We start from the raw sequence: 22,929 nt of genomic DNA, 5'->3' as shown, positions 1-22,929 counted from the left end.
GCAGTACAATAATGATGTTGCAAAAGCAGATGTTCAGTTCAGTGTTCCCAATACTCGTTGCGATGACCTGGTCAGCTTATAAGCATATTTCCTGCACGTAACAATCTTTGTCATACATACACTTCCGATGAGCCTTGGGTAGGTATCTCCGGTTATTGAGCCTTATCAAAGTATCACCTAGAGTTTCGGAATGGTCTGAGACTTCCTTATCTTTTCCGATGTCAGGGTCAAGCTGTCATATGTCTTCGAACAATCTGATTGGATTTCGAGCAATCATGCCTCAGGGCTCGAAGATCGAATGCCGGTAGCGCTACCAGCAGTACTGGAGCATGCCATGTTCCCCACTTCTTCCAAAGACAGTAAAATCAGCTGAAGGGTTATCCATCGTTATTCCCAAGCTACACGCCAGTAGACTTTGGTGAATAGACGTTGGTGAATAACTATTGTCAGAGTTCTTTCCGGCGTTCTAAAGTGGGATTACTGAACACCAAAGCTGATGATAGAACTGGAATTTCTCAGTGATTGTAGAGTGCAGTACAAGACTATGAGGTTCTAGAGATGCTCAAAAGGTCCCCTTGATCTTCAGCTCATAGATTATAGACTGCATAGTATTGAGTACGATTACCAAAACAGATCACACTGCGAACCTCTACAACAACTTGCGTCGTTGTATACGGAAACGACGAACTATAAACACAAAAACAGGGGTTGTTCATGGACATCGAATTTATTGAGTCGATCCAGAGCTGATATGAAAAAGATTGGTCAGCCGCCATATTGTCTCCCCTCCCATGAAGAAGAGATGACTTGACTCACTTATCGGCACAACTGAACGCTCTGTCTACACTGCCTGTGGCATACGCATCGATGATAGTTTGGATCATAGTGTATGATCCACCAACAGTCATAAAGAGACCAATGAAGATGAATAGGACGTGGAAAGCCCACAAGGCTTTTTTCCACAAGTTGCCCTTTCGGTAGTGACCAAAGTCATAAAGCCAGAGCGTCATTGGCACCACGATCTGATGTTAAATCTTTTGCTCAGCTGGCTGAGCTTGTCTTCACATGCTGGATACACTTACGGCGAGTGGAGCATAAGCGAGAGCTCCGACCAGACCGATAAGGGTGCTGAAAAAGGGGATGGCTTCCGCGATGACGAATGAGAGAATACCGATCAGGATGACACTGCCTGACCAAGTGATCCAATGAGTCTTAGTCTTCTTTTGAAGGTGCTCGGTACCTCGTAAGATCCTGACAAAGAAGTATTTGGCGGCAAGCTGAATATGGAACTCCATTTAGTTGGTCGACCAGTATCGTTCCTGAAATTCTCGCACTTACATGTTGACATAAGATAGCGCTGACGAGCAGACCTGGAAGACCGATACCATAGGTAACTTTTTTGATGAGCGTACCAGCACTGCCCAGAGCGGGACTGGCGATGTAAACTATAGGGCATGGTCAACTGATGGCATTATAGCTACAATGTCTACAATACTTACTACCACAGTATCGGTATACCACCAAGGAGACGACAAGATATGTCACATTGAGAAGACCCATCGCAGCTGTGATCGGCTTCTTGTACTCTTTGGGGTTTTTCATCTCGGCAATACTGTCTCATAGTGTTGTCAGTTGAAAGATCCTATAACAGAACGATTCCACTCACATGGGAATGAAAGCGGAAGTACCAGATGAAGAGACGAAGATGATCAACGAGGCGCTCATACCAGTGATGAACGTTGTACCGCTTGCCACTACTTGGTAGCCGTAATCCGTTACACCTTCAGGGGCGAGGAAGGGACGATCTTGGACTCCGACGGCAATGGTAAGGACCAATACAGCAATATAAAGTAAGGTAACTCCAATCCAAGCTACGATACCGATTTGACCGAATTTAGGGAATGCGGCAACGGCAGTGGAGATGATCAAAGCGACAAAAGAGAACCAAACTGTACAAGCGCCATGCTCAGACAAAGCGTTGAATGCGGTAGCAGTACCTATCAATCCAGATCCAGTGACGAGCGTATACCTGTACAGATTACTTAGTATGGCTTCCAGGCCTGCACGGAAGATATACATACCCAACGACATATAGGATACCAACCAATTCACGGTACCAAGCTCCACCCACGATGTAAGCCATATCTTGTAGACCGTGCATACCAGGGTGTCGAAGTCGGAAAGCGCCAAGAATGAAAGCTTGGTCTAGAGCCGGGATCAGAACGGTTGAGACAGACTCTTTTGGCAACTGTGACGATGACTCACAGGTATTGAAGAGACCCCAACCGATAACGAGAAGAGCTCCGGGCAGAGCACCAACATATGCGAAAACTCCAGGAATAGATAATACACCGACAGAAAAGAGCACTTTGAACATCAAAGCGAAACTACTGTACCTACAACCATCAAAAGCTTGTGTCAGACACAGCGAAGAGCCTCGGCGCGCATAGTGTGATTGACGTACCATGACACTGTTCGGTAGTTTTCACCGTCGACATGGGTTTTGAATACTTCATTTTGGTCTTCATGGTCATTGATGTCTACGGCCACCTGCTCGACATCGGTATTGAGATCGGGGGTCTTATCAGAGAACGACATTGTGCGTGGTATGGGTTGAGCTGGACTTAAGTTGAGAAAGGTTTTAAGAAAAGATGTAGGCCTCGATTCAGCAGGTAGTCTTATAAATGATGCATCGTAGGATCCGACAAGTTGACCGACATTCTGTTCCCAGAGATAAGGGTCGTGGCCGAAGATCTCCTCTCATATCGACTCAGACGCCTCTCTCTTAGCAGCTCTCTTATCAATTCCGAGAGGTTAATGAAGATGCTGGTGTTCAATGCTTCCGACGGGAAATGCTTTCACTTCAACGACAAGAGATCTTCCGAACGCGGTAAAAATGGAGTGAACGCGTTTCATCACCATTCACTTCTCTATCATCATCTCGATAATAGAGTAGCATGATTCGTCGGTATCTTCGCATTCTTGTCGGAACTAATCTGTATGGTTCAACGAACCGCACATTGACGTTCCGACAGGCTTGCCAGAAGTCGAGCTCCCTTTAGTGATGTTACAGAAATTTGAGAGGCGAGTTTCCTTCACCAAAAGTTCAGCTGGAGTCGCTTGTGTACTTCATCAGCCATCCCAACATGGCCAAAGACGTGGTGAAGGAATGTCTGACCGATCAGACCACCAGACTCCCCAAGTCCAACCTGCTGCTTCTCTTTCTTGGTCTTCAGATAGCGCTCTTTCTCAGCTTCATCGACTCGACTAGCGTTAGCACGATCTTACCGATTGTCGGAGCCGATCTCAATGCTACAAGCTCCATAACATGGGCTGGGACCGCTTTCTTGGTTGCGAATACTAGCTTTCAGGTCATCACGTCCCGTTTGTCAGACTGTTTCGGTAGAAAAATTGTTCTGTTGGGATCATTGTAAGTAAGATATTGTGTAATTCTGAGGGACTTCACTAATGACGATCATTGGTGTACTGTCAATAGATTTCTATTCGCACTAGGTGATTTGTTGGCAGGTTTTGCTACAAACAAAGTATGGCTGTACTGTGCAAGAGCAGTGGCGGGTATTGGCGGAGGAGGAATCAACTCGTTGTCCATGATTATCATGTCAGATGTAGTGACTTTACGTGAAAGGGGTCAATATCAGAGTTTACTGGGGATTGGTATTGCCCTGGGTTCAGGTGAGTCATCACTCAATGGAACCATTACTAGTGAGCTCAATACGTGCATCCACCGCAGGCGTTGGTCCTTTCCTTGGAGCCATCTTAGCTGAGAGAGTCAGGTGGTCCTGGGCTTTCTGGATAATTGCACCTTGTAAGCGTGTCCTTTGATGTTTGTGATGAACCGAAGTAACCTGACTTAATTCAGTGAGTGCTCTCACGATGGTTCTTGTACAATTCACCGTGCCTCTTAAGCCTGTCAGTGGTGACTTTAAGGAGAAGCTGAGAAGTATGGACTGGATCGGGAGTGTTCTTAGTTTGACTATGACCGTCACTATACTCGTATGTTGGTCTTCGACACGCATAAGGAACCTTGACTGCTGACATAACAGCAGGTCCCTTTGAATGGAGGAGGATCGACATTTGCCTGGAATAGCCCAATCGTCATAGCTCTTTTCGTTGTGGGAGGTCTGGCTATCACCGGGTTCATATTGGTAGAAACATATGTGGCCAAATTCCCCTTGTTCCCTGGGAGATTGTGAGTGCAACGGTCTATTGTCCCAGATGGACCAGATGGACCAGACGACTAATTATTCTGTCAACACAGATTGTCAAACCGAAATGTTTGTCTTTTACTGCTACAGACGTGGCTGGTAGGGATAGTGTATTACGGTGGAAGTGAGTATTACCATTCCCAAAGACAGGGCAAATCTGATTTCTTGAAACAAAGTCTATTTCGTACCCTTATATCTACAGAATGTGAAAGGCGATTCTCCCATCTTGTCTGCCGCTTTGTTACTACCATTGGTCCTTGGGCAAGTTCTTACCACCACCATATCTGGCTTTGCCGTCAAGTGGACCAATCGAACCTGGCCATCTTTCGTTGTTGGCTTCATCCTGTGGACGGCGGGTCAGGGAGCTCAGCTGTGTTTTGAGAAAGAAACTACAAATGGCGTGATCATTGGATGCTTGATCTTACAAGGTTTCGGTATCGGGTCAACAATTCAAAGCAGTAAGTGGTGTCTGAGATATGCAGATTTTCGGCAATCAGTCTGACAACACCAATTTAGCTCTCGTTTTAGCTCAAGCATCCGGACCGTCAAGTGATAGAGCTGTAGTGACTGGGGTCCGAAAGTGAGTATGGCGGGCTGAATAGCTACAAAATACCTGGGCTGATACAGTATCTTCTTCTCTCAGTTTCGCAAGAACTGTGAGGTCAGCATTTGAACATAATTCTAAGTTATCACTGACTTGACATCAGAGTGGTGGAGCGATTGGTCTAGCAATCGGTAACAGTATACTGCAGAATATCTTCCTTACAAGTTTGCCCGACACCCTTTCCATGGAACTACGCGAGCAGCTGGGACAAAATTTTGATACAATCAAGCTGTTGGACGAAACTTCCGCCTCGCAGGTGAGAGATGCATGTGAGTCATCGATCATCTCAAACGAAGTCTGCCTTCGCTAACCGAAGCTCAGATATGGCCGGTATACGGAAGGTGTTCATATTCTTCGTCCCTGTGGTCGCCCTGTGTCTTCTCATGTGTATCTTCATCAAGGTGGGTGTTTTGATCTGCTACCAAAGCCTAGCATAATCTTTTGATTGATCATATGAATTATAGGACATTCCACTCGACGTTACTCCTGCCCCCGTTTTGCCCACAAAAATAGAAGCGGAAACGATCCCCCAGATCGTAGATCAGATTGACGAGCCAAGTGATTCTGCAGCTTCGTCGGTAAAGAGCGCCAATGTGATTGTGGAGGAAAAGGCCGCTAGATAGCATTGACCCAATGATCCAACGCATGCATGTCATACAGTCATATTCCGATGGACTGGTGTGCCAGGACAGATAATGGTTCATTGCAATTTCGGAATGATGCTCATATGTACTGTATATGTATATGGGCGGTTTCTGAGGTTTTGTCGGAACAAACTTAGCTTGTCTGCAAAGTCACAATGGCTGGCATTTCCGATAGTTATGTATCTAGATAACACCACATGCAAGGCCGTATGGTGGAGGCCAGTCCTCGCTTGCTTAAGTAGATAATTAGAAGCCATGTCACGCTGTACCATTGATCTTCCCCCCACACGCCCTCCACCATGGCTCTCCAAACAATGAAGCGTTATATCGTTTCCCATCGTGAAGGTATAAATGGTCTGAAGCTGCAGACTGAAGTTCCAGTACCGGAACTTCGTAGCCCTACCGACGTGAGTTACTTTGTCTTATGGACTTTAAGACTCTTACTGAGGACTATCGCAGATACGAATCAACATCAAGTACCTATCCCTGAACGCTAGGGACTTACAGATAGTCAACAATGATTATCCTGCCCCCCATGATGTGCCACAGGATTGCGTCCCTGTCTCCGGTAAGTGTATGACGACGATGTCTCACAAATTGCTAATGACTTCGTGTTAGATGGGTGCGGCGTTGTAGAGGCTGTAGGTAGCGAAGTGACGTTGTTCAAGGTCGGGGATAAAGTTGCCCCAGTGTTCCCTCAAGGACATCATTATGTGAGTCATCTCCGGAAACCACGAACAAATAGAAAGGCTGACTTTCAAGTAGGAAGAAGACCTTGCATTGCGGTCTCTGAAGCGAGGTTTGGGAGGTGCAATCGACGGTGTAGCTGCTGAATACTTTGTCTGTGATCAAGTGAGTCCCTTCGTCCAGCTCTTGTACCACCCACTGACTGTTCCTGCAGGAAGAAGCAGTACACATACCATCCAATTTCGATTGCCTTCAGGGTTCTACCCTACCTGTCGGTTTTACCACCGCTTGGTCAAGTCTGTACTCTCATCATCCCGCTCTGCAAGCCGGGCAGACTGTACTATGCTTGGGGACGGGTGGAGTGTCATTGTGTGCAGCACAAGTGAGTCCCTCTCTTACACATGGTAGTATGTGCAAGTCTCATGATGGTGTTACGTGGAACCTACAGATCGCTCTGTCTGCTGGGGCAAGGGTCATTCTCACATCTTCATCCCAATCCAAGCTCGACAAAGTGACTAAACTCTTGCGCGACCTGGTCCCGGACTCAGCTCCCAATAATGCTATCCAAACCATCGATTATTCCAAAATTGACGCATGGGATGTGGAAGCTCGTAGATTGAATGGAGGCACGGGTGTAGACTTCGTCATTGAGATAGCGGGCAGAGCTACTCTCGCAAGGAGTATCAGGAGTACTAAGCAAGGAGGTCTGGTAGCTATTTCGGGTTATATGAGTGATTACAAGCCTATCCCGGATCATCTAATACAAGAAGGTGAGACTTTATTGTACACAACGGCGAGCATTCAGATTTAACCTCCTTCTTCTTCGACAGATATCGCCAAAGTTATTCTCTATTCAGCTGCCAACGTAAGAGGTGTCTTCGTTTGCAATAGAGAGGATTTCAAGACTGCTGTTTCGGCATTAGAACTGGGTGGTGTCAAGCCAATTATCGACAAGGTATGTGGGACGACTTTTACGAGTTGCACAAGCTAACGAAGCAATACCCAGGTGTTCAAGTTTGACGACTTGAAAGATGCGTATCGGTACATGGAGGAAGGCAGGCACATAGGGAAAGTTTGCATTGAGCTCTAGAAATGACCTTCGCTATGCACAACTATGGATGCGATTACTAGCATGTTATTTGTGCTCTGTTGTATTCACTCTGCGCCCAGTCGTTTCCGTCAATCCTCATCACACCGCCAGTGCCGATAGTCAGGTGACATCATGATGATTACGAGAAAACCAAGCATGACGCGACAGTCAATGTACTCCGTTCTTTGTTTACTCGATGTGCCTCCTGCATCCAGTCAACCTCGACCGTCATATGACCTGCACACGTCTAGACAAGCGGGGAAGAGCTTGGGGAACGGACATCGATTCAGGGGATATGAGCATTAAGATTACTGGAATCTTGCTAAAAACAGCTTTAATCCAAATAACCATTGACGTCAACCAGTCTGTTACTCGTTTTGCGTTTTGCGATCACACCATTCAAAGAACTCAAGTCCCATTCAGGCAATACTGCAAACCTGACGAAATGATCATCACGATTACATACATGCTTTCCGGGCTGTCTGATCCAGTCATTCCCAAATCCGATCAATAGCCAGATCGAGAAAATACGAGAGATCAATCGATCATGTGCATTCGGACATTCCTTTAGCAGTGTTGATGTCTGATCCATGTAAATAGCAAGAATGTGCACTGTTATAACATTAACGTGCTAGATATCTCTGAGATCCACTCGAGTTGTTCCAGTAAACACCCTTTTCCTCACAATCGACCTTGGAAGATTGTCTTGCACCATGCTGAACTCATCCGCCTCACAACCAGTCCTAGGTGTCCTGACCTCATGGCAACCGTACATCCCTTCGCCCATCATTTTGGGTATGATCGCGATTATTTTTGGTATCACTCGTCTTGTGAAGGAGACCCATAGAGGACGTATAGCATCGAGGCATAACGAGAAGAAGTCGGACCATCGTATTGAGCAATCCCCGCGTCGTCATGACGCTCAACTTGACATCTCACAGCCGAAAACCACACCTACAGCTGAGCTAGATCAGAAATCATATCTAGCTACCTTTCCCGATCTCGCTCGAGTAGCGGATTTGGCTAGTGAGACGGACAGGCGTCGTCTGATCCAGGACAAGGAGTTATATTGGAAATTGCAGAATCTGGAGGATCATCGGGAAGGTGAGCTGGGATTACTCTTCACACACAGGTAAAAAGCTGAGTAACTTGAGCAGGAGTACTACAGGAAGCTCGTGCACGACTGGTCGGGCTATTTGACCAGACTTTAGCCGAATCTCTAAACGATCCCTCCGACGCTATCCTGTCCTTGCGTTCATTCGATTCATCTTCTCTCCGAACTTTCCTTCAGAAATCACACCGGTCGGCTGCAAACTGCTATGAAACGTATCTCGGCAGGCGCAAAGCGGGTGGCCCTAGAGAGATGTTTCCTACAAGGGAGTACGCGCTAGAATGGCTCAGATTGGCGGGTGTGGTCAAGTACGTGGATGGAGGCTGGCTGGGGGTATACTGGGAGTAGGGACCGGAAGAGCAGCATGTCTGGGCGAGCCAAGAGACAACGCAGACGGGAAGATAAGAAATGGGAATCTGGAAAGAGTAGTTAGTAAGATGGCTTGGCAAGTGATTTCAGAAGAATTCGGGGATGGAGATTTGCAGAAAAATCATATCTATCTCTACGAGAAACTACTCAACGACGTTAAAGCTGGTTCTCTCCAGGCCAATGGATCGACCGCTCCAGGACATATGGAAGGATTCGATGGCCTTAGAGCCGATCAGGGAGTGCCTAGATGTTGGGAAGCTGCGGTGGCACAGCAGTGTATTGGTCTTTTGGCATCGACAAGAGAATTCTTCCCAGAAGCTTTGGGCTTCAATATGGCCTACGAGTCGCTACCATACCATTTACTCGTCAGTGCGAGAGAATTGAAAGAACTGAACATCGATAATTACTATTTCGCGATTCATGTTACTATCGATAACGCCGATTCGGGTCACTCTGCCATGGCTCGTATGGCCGTTGAGAGATACCTCGAAGGAATAAGAGAGAGGGATGGCGAGGAAGCTATGGAGAACGTATGGAGAAGAGTTCAAACGGGTTATATCCTTGCTGAAGGTTTGCCGACCACCCCGAGTGGACCCGTTGAATTCGAACCCACGATAGGTGCAGGCGGAAAGACATTCTGGCAACCTCGCAAATTCCCGGATAGACCTCCTACACCGGCTGAAGCTAGATTGGTGGATGTGATCATGCGAAAAGCAGGAGCAGCGGAGAAGATGCACTGTACATCAAGGATGAAAATTTCTAATTTGACCGTAGAACAATGGTTAGATCCTCAAACCCTCACCCAAGTAAAAACATTGTCTTTCATCCGAGCGCTGGCGAGTAAACGACCTTTTGTCATGCCTGGGGAACCATCGCGGAGTCGGTTCATGAGAGATTTAGAATGGGGCGGAAAGATGTTTGGTGCATTCACAGGATCGGAATCGCATGTGGTCAAGGAATGGATCCTCTCGCTCGGACATAAAATCATGTCAGAACGGGCGTATGAGAAATTTGTTGGTCCATCTCTTACGAAAGACGAGGATCTCAAGAATCACACTACGACAACTGCTTTCGAACGAAGAGCTAATGACGTTTGGTACATCCATGATCGTCGGCTTATACCTCAAATACCCTCGCATGATCTGATCATGCCATGGGACTTGATCGCACAGCCTAGCTACACTCAGTCCATCCGCATCGAGTATGCTCTCATACGTCCAATCTGGTATGTTGCTACCTCACTGTTCGAATGTTTCCCACTTCAACCATCTCACTTTGCCACGCCTTTAGGAATGTACGCTCTTCGACTGATTCGTGCTCAACTTGGATTTGGAGCATTACATCTTCCTGAAGATATCTGCGCGGGGATCGATGATCTGGTCTTAGAAAGACAGAAACAGCAAATGAAAGGTTTATGGGAATTGGGGAAGAACATGGATTCAGCTTCTGGTATGACCACTTCGAGCGATATCAAAGAAATCGCCAAGCGAACACCTGCAGGAGAGACCAACACTTTTTGTGCAAAATTATTAGATCTGAGAGCGAGGCCTTATGCGAACGCTCCCGCCATCTTCGGTGTTTGCCTCGCCATTTGTCAAGGATTACATTCAAACCAAAGTGTCATAGAATTGTTAGAAGAAGAACAGGATCGCATGTCCATGCAAAGGATCGTAGACGAACAGGTGACCACTATATCGGAGTATGTTAGATACCAAAATGATCAGTCGGATACCGAATGGGAAGAAGAGTTTGTAAGAGGTTTCATGTGGGCGAAAGGCGAGTTGTTAGCTATATTATTTTAATCATCTGACAACAAAATGGTTCATCTGTATTAATCAGTAGAAACTCTTATCGTACCATGCAATGCATTTCATGTAGCATATGTCGATCCAGTCTGATCTAGGTTGCGTATTCTTCTATGACACTTCGAGGCTTAACGTACGTTCCCAGAGGTTTGTATGGTAAGTCATAGCCAAACGCCGTTAGGGAGCCGAGCTCCAGACCGCGGGGAGTATCTGTCCATTGTGGTGCGGCTGTTATACCAATCACGATAACCCGTTGACCATACTTGTACTCTGGTGTACCAAGAGCTGTACCATTCTGTGCGTCCAGTACTGATATCAAGTCTGGAACACCGCAAACGACCTGTCGAAAAACGAAAATGAGCTATTGTTGAATCGATTGCGAATTGTGAGACTCACTTCAGTTCTACCATCAACCATGTGTTCCGCGAGTAAATTTTCGTTCTTGAAAGGTACTATATCATATTAGCTGCATCCATCAAGAGCAGACTTACTTTTCATCACACCCCTGAACTTTTTCTTGGGATTATTTGGATCTTCCGTCGTTTCATCCCCGGCCAGAGCATGTATCTCGATTTCCCCGTAACTATGACCTTTGTATAACCTTCTGCCAACTTGAACTATTTTTCCCTCAAATAGGACTTTAGCAGCATCAGATCCACCTAAAGCATTGACCAATACCGATCCGATGTTATCTATGTTGGCTTGTTTGTTCGCCAGAGCCACTGCACGACCGATACGCCATGACTGAGATACCGTGTTCCTAATCAAGGCTCTCTCGCACTCAACTTTGGTCAACGGTCGAGCGATAACTTGAGCAGATGTGCCCATCTCCATACATGCTGCTCGTAGGATTGAGTCGACTTCTTTGTAGTGCTTAACTTTGGTAAGAATCTGGCGGACGCAATCTTCAGTCCCGATCAAGCATTTTCATGGTCAAAGGTATTTACCAATTCTGTCCCATCACCGCTGCTCATATATGTTGGTAAGACCATCGAAGCCTGATCGTCTGTCGCATACACATTCACAGTGGTCTGCCAGCCGGTTGGATATGCTCGGCCCTATTCACTTGATCAGTTACTAGCTTCTCGTGCATCAGGTGATACCCACCATAAAATCGCCATCAATGATAGGTACGATGAGATCTTTACTTGATCCTCTTATCATAGCTACCATCCCGTTCCCACCACCAATTTCTATGGCTGACAACGCACCCAGCTTGTTATGCTCGTAACCCATAAATGTCAAAAGGGACTTTGCAGCCTTTCCGGAACTATCATCCCATTCAGTCAGCATTGTATCCATCAGCGGAAAGTGCAGGCGACAAAGGTACTTGCCCCGATGATAGCAATTTCTCTGCAGCTACTTCGGGACTACCGATCCCTCCGCCATACATCACTACCTTATCGGGATCCAAAGATTGTATATCGATGACTTTACAGGTGGACCCAGCTCGGAACATCTCTCTCAGTGCCAGGTAAACATTATGGGGGTTTCCGCCACCACCTGTGCCTAGGATGTAGCATCCTGTAGATATCCATTCGATATCAATTTCAGATAAAGACCATTCTTCATTCGTCACATTGGGTTTGTAGCTGATGATGTCTTCAGCGGTGAAATAGTGATCCTTATCAGGGATTTTTCTATCCGCATTGGCGACCGTAGCTGGTTTCGCTGCAGACTGAGTGTCCCATGTACGGGGAACCCCAAGGGATAATGATTTGGCGGTATCACCTTGTTCGGAATTGTCGGCTGCACCTGTCCATTCTCCTGCGGCCTTGACGTAGAACCGACATCGACCAGTCGTGTCTTTTGTGAACCGATCTGTCAGCCAGTTCGCTTCTAGATGGTGATGGTGTGAACATGACTCACATGCTATGGGTATAGCCTCGCTCTCTACGATGACCGTGTGGTCCTTGTCCGCCCCAGCAGCAACCGCTTTATCTATGGCTCGCTGCTCTACTAATTTCTGTACTTCAACAATGGAGAGCTTGGATGTATCTTCTAACGTATCTATAACTCCTGATATCTGAGCGCAGGCGGCTCCAACCGCATTCGCAGCATCGTAGAACTGGGGTCTATAGACTGTACTGACCCCCTTGAGCTCGTCGGGTATCAAGATCGCTCCTCCACCTACAAGGTAGACAGGGATATCCTGAACGGAAGTCTTCATACAGTCTACAGCAGATTCGATCATCTGCCTGATCTGCTCTTGAGCCGCAAGTACTTCCTCCCCAGGGATGTCCTTGACGAGCTCTGGATTTCCAATGGGATTGGTCCTGCCAGCAGCAATGACTATATCCGTCGTGGTGAGAACGTCACCGCCAAAAGCCCTACCGAGTTCATGTATTCTATATCCCACTGAATCTGGTCCGATAGTTGTTTTACCGTTTGAGTCCTTTCTGACTCGAGAGCCACCACCTAATCCGATAGAGTAAACATGAGGCATGGAGAAGTTGAGTGGGACACCGCAGAGCTCGTGATACGCTGATGCTTGTCGAGGAAAGCCAGTGGGTCTGTTGTTGAGATGTGACTTATCAGCTAGTACTTTCAAGGTGGTATCGCTAGTCATGACTTACAACAATACACCGATTTCAGTCTTTCTTGGATGTCAGCGTATGTATTTGTGCTAGGTTGAATAGTGCAACTCACAGTCGTACCCCCCACATCCATGACCAAAGCCGTCTCCTTCTTCCTCTGCTGATCCCCCAATTTAGCTAAGAAGTTCGCGCCCCTCATGGAATTGGTAGGTCCACTTGAGAAAGTCTTGATAGGGAACTTGGCGGCCATCTCGCATGTCATGAGCGTACCATCATTGGAGGTAAGAAACAAAGGGCAAGAGATGTCGAGTGCACGAGTAGATTCTTTGAAACCTGATACGGTCAATTGAGCGAATTCCAGTAAAGCGGCATTGAGAATAGTAGCGTTTTCTCTTTGTAACAACCCTGCGACAGAGGATCAATATGGAGACCGTAGTTCTGAGAAATCGCTACTCACCTATATTTGCTACTTCTTTACTTATACACACTTTCACACCTGGTATTTCCGCGTATAGTATCTCTCTGACCAGCTCTTCCTGTCCTATCTCACGATCTATGGGTGAATAGCATGCTGATACAGCGACTGTCCTGATTCCCCGCTTCCTGAGTTCCTCGCAGATTCCTCTTATCTCCAATGGATCAACCTATATACCAGACAAAATCAGACATCGCAATCCGAGCAAACCGACAGTAAAAGGTGTTATGGACGTACAGAAGTGATCTCCGACCCATCCACCTGCAATCCCCCTTCAGCGAAGAAACATGGTCCTTCCAATACGTGTCTAAGCTCATAAGGGAAAGACACGAAGGGCGGAGCTAGTCTACTGAATGGTCCTGAAAGACGTATCACAGCAACTCTCTCCAATTTGGACGCGTCTCTTTCTATGAGACTGTTGACGAAGGAGGTTGTACCGATAGATATCGCCTGGATGCTATGTTTGTCGATGTTAGCTTTGAGAAGTGATTGTTCGATAGCGTCTTGGATACCCGTTGTCACGTCGGGGGTTGTAGGTGATTTATGTGTTGCCAGGATCGGACGTGTTGAGTTGGAAGAGACATCAAGTATAACCGCATCGCTACGATGATTGCTGAAATTAGTCTTGCTGCTTCGAATGTGAAGCACTTGGGAGTTGGAAGCATACTAACGTGTTGGTACCACCGACGTCGACACCTATACGGTAATTACCAACCATCCTGTGAGCTGGTATTTGATGGTCTGAGATGCCGGTGTGAAGTATGAAACATGATCTTTCCCGTTTGCTCTGTGCTTCCCTACTCTGCTGACCATCCAATGACTCTTCCTTATCTGATTATGATTATGATAGTGATTGGCGCTGTATAAAAGACACCGTTCGGGCGACACAAATTATACAGTTATATGGTAGAACGAAAAAGGCGCTTTGACAAAGGTTAGCACCAAAACTCCGCTTATGTATGACCTATTTGGCTAAAAAGGCGCTCCGAACATGCTGCAGATAGTCTCGGCGATCGCAAGGAAGACACAATGCCATCATCTGTAGTCACAATCTCGATGCAATGCATATATATGTGATTATAAGCAACTCTATAAGGCCCAAAATGAAAGGAGGTTGATAAATAGTCTCTGTATATATAGTGATCTATTTATTCAGATGTCAAGCCTAAGAGCTTGTCCAGAGAGCGATAGCATTTGGTCCACCACAGTTCTCCTTGCTGGTACCACTGCACTTCATGGTGCATTGGGTGGACAACGCAGAGAGAGTAGCGCCGTTTGAGAACGAGTTTCCACAGTAACATTCTTCACCGTATTCCAATCCTGCATAAGTGAACCCTTCAGATTGGCAGAAAGCGGTACAAGTCTCGATTGACATGTTCTCAGACACGATGGAGTCACCGGTCAATGCTCGTCCGGAAACTTCCTGGATACACCCTTGGTACGAGTATCCGTTGGTGACCTGGAGGTTCAAGGCGAGAGTTGGGTTGGTATAGAGTTGAAGGGCGTTGGGTCCACCGCAAGTTGAGGTACTGTCTCCTCCACAAAGTTTGTTACAGCTTGACGAGGGGGAAGAGAGGGATGCGCCGTTGATAAGCGAATCACCACAGTAACATTCTCGACCGTATTCAACACCGGCATATTGGAATCCTTGGGTCTCACAGTATCCCAAACATAAGTCGACGGTCATAGAGTCGTCAGCCCAGGATGCTGAAGCGAGTGCTCGACCAGTGGTTCCCTCGGCGATACACGAGGTAGAAGCTGATGACCATCCGGTAGGCAAGGCTGGGGCGTTGTAGTACAATTGAACAGCGTTGGATCCACCACAGGTATGAGTGGCATCACCTTTACAGGTCAAAGTGCATGAGGAGGAAGGTCGGTCGAAGGAAGCACCGTTCGAGAGAGAGTTACCACAGTAACATTCCCTAGCGTATTCGAGACCCGCGTATCTATATCCTTTGTTCTCACAGAAAGATATACAAGATCCGATGGTCATGGAGTCGTCAGAGTACCTGGCCGATGAAAGGGCTCGACCAGTGGTTCCTTCGGAGATACAGGCGGTGGAAGCTTCGGCCCAACCGGAAGGGAGCGTGAGAGGGGCAGTGGTGAGATCGGAAGAGAGCGTGGAGAGAGCAGAGTCGGAAACCAAGAGTGAAATGGCATTGCTACCTCCACAAATTGAAGATGAATCGCCTTTACACTTGGAATTACATGAGGAAGAAGTTTTAGTGAGAGAAGCGCCGTTGGATAAGATTGATCCACACCAACACTCAGAACCGTATTCGAGACCTGCGAGAGTGTATCCGTTGGAAGAACAGTAGGCAGCGCAAGCGTAAGGGGTCAAACCAGTAGAATCAGAGTAGTGAACACCGGTGAGAGCTCGGCCAGATACTTCGGAGATACATACACCGCTGTTTGACCAGCCGGATGGGAGGGAGGCGGTAACGCTGGATGAGGCAGAAGCAGAAGCGGGGGCAGAAGAGGAGGCAGAGGCAGAGGCAGAGGCGGAGATAGAAGTACTGATGCTGGATGAGGCAGAAGCAGAGCTGGAGCCGGAGGGAGTCGAAGTGGCAGTGATAGAGGAAGAGGTAGAGGTAGCGGAATCGGTGCTAGAAGTAGAAGTAGAGACCGAAGCCGAGGCTGAAGAGTTGATAGCCGAACTAGCAGACCCGGAAGGGGTGGTGTCGCTGGCGACGATAGGCTCATCTTCGGAAGTATCGGCATCAGATCCAGTGGCTACAACCGGTTCGGACTCATCAACGGTGACGAGGTCGACAGAGGTTTCATCGGACGTTTGTCTGACAATGGCAGCACCGTTGACCATGCTCATGGCAAGGACCAACGATAAGAGAGTGGATTTCAACATTTTGCTTTGTTGGTTTTGTTTAGATTGGTCGGGTTTGAAGGAGATAAGGGGACAAGCGGATGAAAGGATGGACGAGATGACCTTTGGATTTTGATTCGTTGCGGATGAGAGGAAAGAGAGGAAGAATTTTCATCCCGTCGTCTAAATATTCTCGTCTTTTTATACCTCAGAGAAAGCTCTTGTTGTGACCTGCTTGTCAGATTTTTTTATCGCAAGGGAGAGAAATTCCTTTGATTTCGTCCGAATGCAGAATTCAAATCGGACTGCGACAAGGAACCGAAGAAGCGTGACTGTATCTGCCGGATAGTCCGGAGTGACCTTTGCCAACTTCCAACCAACATTGGTTCTTTGGTTGAAGCTTTGCTATCCTTCCTGATCTTAATGACCTAGACATCGTTGGTGTTGCCATGCTTTCGAGGGAAGTAAGCTGATGTTACTGTCAGCTAGGGGACCAAAATTTCGGTAACAAGGTGCGGTATCCTACCCGTTCCTGACGATCACATAATTATCCGGGTGCCTGGAGATCCCTCACGAGACAAAAAACGGCGGAACGTAGGACGATGGGAGGGATTTCAGGAGTTCCTGTGGGCGACCCAGAGAACATGCGGGACATTCTGTACGATTCCAACGGATAAGCCATCTTAACGAGGATTTTATGCTTCACGGGAACATCCTTGTTGTTCTGCTGATTTTTTCCCTCCGAAGTTACCCTACTCTAGTCTCGTTACGTGCCAGCACAAAACCGCTGTGTTTGCATGTGTTTTTCGGGACGTACTTTTGATCCTTCGGAATACTGAACGAAGCCTACTCGGATCCATAAAAGGTACGCGAGGACGAGGATGTCAGGATGATCAGTCAGGATAAATTCAGCAATGGAGGAATATGACAACACTGTGCAGTTATTTCTGTTGTTTGTCCGAGACCCCCGATCCTGGGTTAGTACCTGCAAATCGTTCCTCAGGTGTCAAGAGGCTCTTCTTCTTGCAGTACGTGACTCATGTTGTTTACTTTTCTTTGTTTTTACGTCCGGCGCAACCATCTTATCTTTTTTGAGGGCGTACATTAGCCAACCGGAATTCGAGTCCCCACTTACAGCGAGGCTGCGGGCGGGATCCCAGCCATGACAGCCCTGTTCATGCATCCCCATCTTAGCTTGATCCAATCAGAGACAAGCCAGACCGGGTGAAGCAGGTTCCAACAGAATGGTAGTGTGCCGAACATATTTATGCCGTTTGCGATGTAGTAGTATTTAGGTCCGAGCTTTGGAATTCTCAGTACAGCTGGGCCGGCGAGAATCGCGCAAAAAGTTCGTCGAAGTGCCCATGAGATATTATCTAGATTAACACCATGTCTGCTTCCATCGAGAGGGAGATTTAGACCATAGCTACACATTCATATTCCTACACCCGGTACTATTTGACTTTTTATTTGATTATAACTGAATAAAGTTTCCACGAATCACAAGTGCTCAATTGTCCGTTCATGAAATATCAAGGTCCGCGATTATAACTGATTTCAATAAGATTGTCCATTCCCTTACATTCTCGTTGTGTGATCATACCATATAAAGCTGTTAATTTTTGGCTGGCCATCCGCTGGTCGCAATTCACTAAGTAGGACAGGTGCAGGATGGAGCAGCGGAAGAAGAAGACGAAGATGGGCTAGATCCGCCTCCGACGTTGAAGACTAATTTTTGTGGAAGAATTTCATCAGCTAGAGCTGCTCAAGGGTCTCAATTGATGAGGAATAGTAGAGCTCACTTTGGTTGGTGTTTCCGGTGGTACATTGATAAGTTTGGATACCATTCACACCCTCATCGAGGCATTGGTTTCCGCCTGTGATGGCAATCCGGTTGTCGCCTGTGAGATACCAGGTTTGTTGGTACAAAGTAGGGTAAGATGTCCAGACCTGAGTGCGAGTATGAACACGATCAGCAGTGATCAATGATTCCGGTCATTGTGATACACATCAAGTGGTAATCAGAGTATCGACTCACCTTCAAAGCACCATTATTACCAGGAGTGGAACCGGCATCCAAAGCTAAACCAGTTCCAGAAAGGATAACACTACCTGATCCAGGGTTGATATCCCATCTGGTCAGGTATCCACTGGCGGTACATGCGACTGAGGAGACGGCGGAGCCGACCCCAGCGGGAGATTGGACACCTAGACATCTTCCATCCCGACCAGCAACAATCTGGGCGCTGGTGAATCGTCTGACGGGTGAGGCTGAAACAACAGCAAGGAGGGGAAGGACAACGAGCATCAGAGAAGCGAGCATGTTGGTTGTTAAGTGTGTTTGGGCTTTTAGTAAAATTAGCTCGAAGATGGTGATTTGGTAGGGAACTTGATGAGGAGAAGAGGAGGAGAAAGATCCTTGGAAGTACCCCTTATATATCTTTTCATGGGCTAGAATCTTGGATCTTTGAGCATGATACGTATGATCATGCGTTGACGACCTCGACATCTTTGTCTTGCGAACTAATTTACACCGCAATATCTCTCCCGCTCTGGTCTACCAGCTTGGTTGGATCAAATGTCGATCTCTCTTTGGCACTTCGTACGCTTCTCAAGCGATGTGAGATCTCCGGCAGCATCATCGTGATTGACATTGCACGCATGGTCTCATGATCTATCGCTCTAGATGAAGGACGGAAGTAGTAAGTGGGCAATTAGCATTCGAATTTCGCAGAGGCAGAGCAGAATTAGTAGCTCTCATCCGATACTCATGAAATCGGAATGAGGTAGAGACTGAAGGCATAATCGGTAGTGAAGTGATATTCTCGTAGATCCCTCTTTAGTAGCCTAGGGAAAGACAGATCAGAGGCGATGCATCGTACTCTATATCAAATGGTTTTAGTAATGCTGTGCCATGAACATCAAGTGAAGATCCCCCTTGTAAGGGCGAACAGTGTGAGCGGCATCTAGATATAACTTTCGCCGGGTTTTTTCTAATCTTATCATATGACCAGGAGTGAAATATGATTAATAGAGCCGCCATGTCTCACATCCGGGTACCTATGGGTGCAATGTATAGTCACTTTCCTGATGTCGATACCAGCCGAATCAAAGTCTGGTACTGGAGCATGAGCAACAATCTGATAGTGACTGTATCAGCAGATCAACCGCGTGGATTGCTGCTAACCTACTCGGTTAACCGAAGTGGAAATGACAGTCGAGACGACTGTAACTCTATCTATTTTTAGTTTTAGGCTTGTGTGAGATCATGAGCTAGGTCATGTGTTGATCTCCGTTGTTCAGTGACTTACATAGCCCTCGAACTTCTGGACCATTTCGGAAATGTTATCGAATAGGCGGAGGATCTAGCATTTCTGCGTAATCACAATTTCATGGAAAGGAAAGCGTTGCTGGACATATACTTAGCCTTGTTCTGACGTGATCGTGCTGACTTGTGAGGGATGCACACTGCCCCACAAGGGCTCAACTTTGACATGCGTGGCCCAAGTAAGTACACTTCCGGATCTGATCTAGACTTGTAAGTACGGGAGTCGTGCATGAGAGGGGATAGAGTATATGCTACTGTACCGTATCTGAATGTATGCATGCCTGTTATTACGAACCACAATGTAAGTGTGTATGTGTATGCTTTTGTATATGTGTGTCTGTGTATGACGCGTGAGTGATCTAGGATCTTGTGTTTTCTTTTCACTTTGTGTGCTGACCCCTCTCTTCCCCCCTTCTCTGCACAACTTCCAATTCGGAAAACAGCACACAGCACCTATCGAACCGGCCCATCAATCTCCTATGCATTTATGCATAAAGGCACATCGATCAGATACGTCAACAGACAAATGGATCTTTCTGGTCTTCTAGTTTGATCAATCACTGAATGAAGATTATACAAATGGGTCTGGGCGTTCAGGTTAGGGCTGACTCGGACTAATTGCCAATGGCTCATTCAGTCCTACAACCATGCAATCTGTTGTTGTCGCAGATACTCGTAAAGGAGTGGGAAGGGGAAGGCGAAGGGACCAAGGAGGAATGTGTCCTTTTGACAGACTAAGTGACACATTGACCAATTGATGGCTTGGCATAATAAACAATGCATGCTGTGAGTTGATACATTGACACCTTTGAAAATTCTCAATCTTCCTTTTAGTACCCCCCTTATCCTCTTCCCACTTCAAATCGTGCATGCTTCTCGCCTTCTACCTTCCTTCGTTTATCTCCCTTTGTAGACTCGAATCTGGGTTACCTGATCGACCCATCGACATCTCGACACACCTTCCATCTTCCAGGTCAATCTTTCCCCAACCCCATCTGGACATCGACATTACACGCACCTTCCTCACGACAGCCGACGCCCACCCCATCAAACACAGTTCTTTAACTCATCACGCTCCTTACACGAGGTATCGATAATTCGCTTGCGATCTTCACGCACTCTCGTGGCTTTGAGATAAATAGATAAATAGACCAATAGACAGGCTGGATTATCCATCATACTCGTCACTACACTCAGTCGCTTTTTCTCAAATTGACATGTTCAACAAACCCGCATCTACCATACTACCTTCCGTTCTCCTATTCGCTCCTTTGCTCGTGAACGCCTCCATCTTCTCCCAGTCTGATGTGAAATTGACTTTGTAAGCATTCTACTTTCTACGGTGCATGAGACGGGCTGACATCTCATCCTGTCGATTATAGCTACTATGACATAGGTGATAAGGGAGGATGCGGAAAGGCAGCTGGTGATCCGGTACCTGCAGGCTGGGCCGATTCGTCTGGTATCAATGCCGGTACGACCTATTGTGAGCAGCAGAGGGGCATGAGTTTGAATCAGATTGGAACGAATCGGATAGTCGGTGAGTTGGTCTGTGATGTTCTGATGACCCATTCCGTCGTTTTGGTCGTTCGACTGAAGATAGGAAAAGACAGCTTATTGATGGAAATATAGCCTTCGACCAGGATAAAGTGTGGGCAGATCCTGCTCAGTGGTGTGGGCGAGAGTGAGTTAGCGGTCTCAATTTATCATCGCCTGAGTGGCAGCTGATGTCAGTGTCCATCGCGATGTAGAGTCAAGGTGTACGGACCGGATGGGAGTGAATTGATCATGCCAGATGGACCATTCTATATCTGGGACAGTTGTCAGAATTGTGCTGGTGGTGGAAAGATCCTTGATGTATCGGGTGAGCATACCATCAACTGCAGCATTCGCTTACATCGCTGACAATCATGAGTCTGATTCAAAACAGGCGAAGCTTTTGTCAAATCGAAGGGCGGTACATGCGGAGGCAACAACCCTACTGGTTTCAAATACGATGTCATGGACAATTACGTCGTTGACCCTTCCGTGGGATTACAAAATTCAGGAGGTGCAAGTCCACCTTCTTCACCTGCCATACCGGGTTTTTCATCCACACCAGCTGCTGTGTCATCTCCTTCACCTTCGCCTACATCAGCTGGTGCTGCATTTTCACCTTCCTCTGAACCTGCGCTACCTGTACAACAACCGCCCGCTTCTTCATCATCTCCCTTACAGCCTACTGTTACCGCCGTTCAATCGACACAGGCTCAGCCTACTGCTCCTACTTCGACGAGTACAGGGGGTAGACATCGTCCTACCGGATGGGGCGGATGGGGTGGGCACGGCAACAATGAACTCGCTGCTGCACCTACGGCTGGTCCCGTAGCTGCTGTAGGCGGATCGAACAATGGTACTACTGCTGTTGAGACCTGCAGAAGGAAGAGGAAGAGGAGGTTGGCGAAACTGCATTAGTAAGTTGGTCATACTTCACTCTGGGAAGTGATAAGCTGATGGTCCGGTATAATGCTACTACAGATCCTGCGGTTGCTATGATGCGTTATGTGTCGATAACTTTTGTTTCCCTTTGTGCTCCGCTTTGCTCACTTCCCGGTCATATCCCTTGATGGGTCTGAAACTGATTTCATCTTGTATACGTACTGGTACGCACAGAATATTGCGATAGACGAAAGACGCTAGATGCGATTTCAAGTCTGATCCGTATGGAGATCTCGGAAACTAATTAGATTCGCAGCTTATATGGATCTCCATCCTTATACTGACCAAGATCCATGCAGAACCAGGGGAAGCGAACGACAATCTATCCATTAAGCGTTTCATCGACACCATCGATGCATTGACTGATGGCATCACTGTTATCGCTAAGCCCACAATACAGTACCACAGTTCACATTCATTCGGTCAGTCGATGACTACCGACTTTGCAGCACTGACAGTACACTTGCCCAGAACCACAACAATGGATCTTTCGCAGGAGAGTTTATGGAAGATTGATCTAATCCCGGCACAGTCTGAAAGGGTATCTTATAGACCATTCCTTTCGTATTGGGATGAAACGATTAACAATGAAAGGTTATCCTTTGAACGATCGCCCCGTTGGATCTTTCCGAGACCAATGTCAAAAGGTGCTGACGCTGCAAGATATATACACTCGAATCAATGCTTACACAAAGTGATTATACACTTAGCTGATCGGTTTATCCTCCTCACGATCCAACTAGAGGGCAATTCC

At 47.0% G+C, this 22,929-nt stretch overlaps 8 protein-coding genes across 8 annotated transcripts; 4 read left to right on the top strand and 4 right to left on the bottom strand.

The window, feature by feature from the left end:
- Positions 1 to 812: 812 nt before the first annotated feature.
- On the bottom strand, positions 813 to 2,598 carry V865_001208 (uncharacterized protein; the record flags this gene model as incomplete). Its single annotated transcript, XM_066225031.1, has 8 exons — positions 813 to 1,022; positions 1,083 to 1,277; positions 1,339 to 1,445; positions 1,500 to 1,612; positions 1,667 to 2,029; positions 2,082 to 2,205; positions 2,266 to 2,396; positions 2,465 to 2,598. 8 exons carry the CDS (start codon positions 2,596 to 2,598, stop codon positions 813 to 815), a joined length of 1,377 nt encoding a protein of 458 aa, XP_066081128.1.
- A 548-nt stretch (positions 2,599 to 3,146) lies between these two features.
- V865_001207 (uncharacterized protein) lies at positions 3,147 to 5,453 on the top strand (the record flags this gene model as incomplete). Its single annotated transcript, XM_066225030.1, has 12 exons — positions 3,147 to 3,430; positions 3,497 to 3,693; positions 3,752 to 3,826; positions 3,881 to 4,014; positions 4,068 to 4,210; positions 4,280 to 4,350; positions 4,403 to 4,684; positions 4,743 to 4,806; positions 4,870 to 4,882; positions 4,934 to 5,099; positions 5,152 to 5,231; positions 5,295 to 5,453. The coding sequence occupies 12 exons, from the start codon at positions 3,147 to 3,149 to the stop codon at positions 5,451 to 5,453; spliced, it is 1,668 nt and encodes a 555-aa protein (XP_066081127.1).
- Positions 5,454 to 5,773: 320 nt separating this feature from the next.
- On the top strand, positions 5,774 to 7,251 carry V865_001206 (uncharacterized protein; the record flags this gene model as incomplete). The annotated part of the gene is made up of 8 exons (XM_066225029.1): positions 5,774 to 5,881; positions 5,934 to 6,042; positions 6,093 to 6,187; positions 6,240 to 6,326; positions 6,376 to 6,543; positions 6,610 to 6,931; positions 6,992 to 7,116; positions 7,168 to 7,251. The coding sequence occupies 8 exons, from the start codon at positions 5,774 to 5,776 to the stop codon at positions 7,249 to 7,251; spliced, it is 1,098 nt and encodes a 365-aa protein (XP_066081126.1).
- A 713-nt stretch (positions 7,252 to 7,964) lies between these two features.
- V865_001205 (uncharacterized protein) lies at positions 7,965 to 10,533 on the top strand (the record flags this gene model as incomplete). The annotated part of the gene is made up of 3 exons (XM_066225028.1): positions 7,965 to 8,355; positions 8,409 to 8,577; positions 8,643 to 10,533. The coding sequence occupies 3 exons, from the start codon at positions 7,965 to 7,967 to the stop codon at positions 10,531 to 10,533; spliced, it is 2,451 nt and encodes an 816-aa protein (XP_066081125.1).
- Positions 10,534 to 10,630: 97 nt separating this feature from the next.
- Positions 10,631 to 14,266, bottom strand: V865_001204 (uncharacterized protein; the record flags this gene model as incomplete). The annotated part of the gene is made up of 12 exons (XM_066225027.1): positions 10,631 to 10,876; positions 10,933 to 10,988; positions 11,040 to 11,427; positions 11,484 to 11,594; positions 11,644 to 11,806; positions 11,871 to 12,342; positions 12,406 to 13,049; positions 13,113 to 13,132; positions 13,186 to 13,478; positions 13,531 to 13,717; positions 13,786 to 14,149; positions 14,220 to 14,266. The coding sequence occupies 12 exons, from the start codon at positions 14,264 to 14,266 to the stop codon at positions 10,631 to 10,633; spliced, it is 2,991 nt and encodes a 996-aa protein (XP_066081124.1).
- A 447-nt stretch (positions 14,267 to 14,713) lies between these two features.
- Positions 14,714 to 16,411, bottom strand: V865_001203 (uncharacterized protein; the record flags this gene model as incomplete). The annotated part of the gene is made up of 1 exon (XM_066225026.1): positions 14,714 to 16,411. The coding sequence occupies one exon, from the start codon at positions 16,409 to 16,411 to the stop codon at positions 14,714 to 14,716; it is 1,698 nt and encodes a 565-aa protein (XP_066081123.1).
- Positions 16,412 to 18,020: 1,609 nt separating this feature from the next.
- Positions 18,021 to 18,692, bottom strand: V865_001202 (uncharacterized protein; the record flags this gene model as incomplete). The annotated part of the gene is made up of 3 exons (XM_066225025.1): positions 18,021 to 18,097; positions 18,172 to 18,319; positions 18,408 to 18,692. 3 exons carry the CDS (start codon positions 18,690 to 18,692, stop codon positions 18,021 to 18,023), a joined length of 510 nt encoding a protein of 169 aa, XP_066081122.1.
- A 2,222-nt stretch (positions 18,693 to 20,914) lies between these two features.
- V865_001201 (uncharacterized protein) lies at positions 20,915 to 22,151 on the top strand (the record flags this gene model as incomplete). Its single annotated transcript, XM_066225024.1, has 5 exons — positions 20,915 to 21,018; positions 21,080 to 21,237; positions 21,330 to 21,381; positions 21,449 to 21,561; positions 21,628 to 22,151. 5 exons carry the CDS (start codon positions 20,915 to 20,917, stop codon positions 22,149 to 22,151), a joined length of 951 nt encoding a protein of 316 aa, XP_066081121.1.
- Positions 22,152 to 22,929: the final 778 nt, after the last annotated feature.

Source organism: Kwoniella europaea, chromosome 1 (genome assembly GCF_036810445.1).
Source record: "Kwoniella europaea PYCC6329 chromosome 1, complete sequence".
In the NCBI taxonomy this organism is placed as follows: Eukaryota; Fungi; Basidiomycota; class Tremellomycetes; order Tremellales; family Cryptococcaceae; genus Kwoniella; species Kwoniella europaea.
The sequence above is the reverse complement of the archived record's forward strand: the minus strand, read 5'-3'. Positions and strand labels throughout refer to the sequence as shown.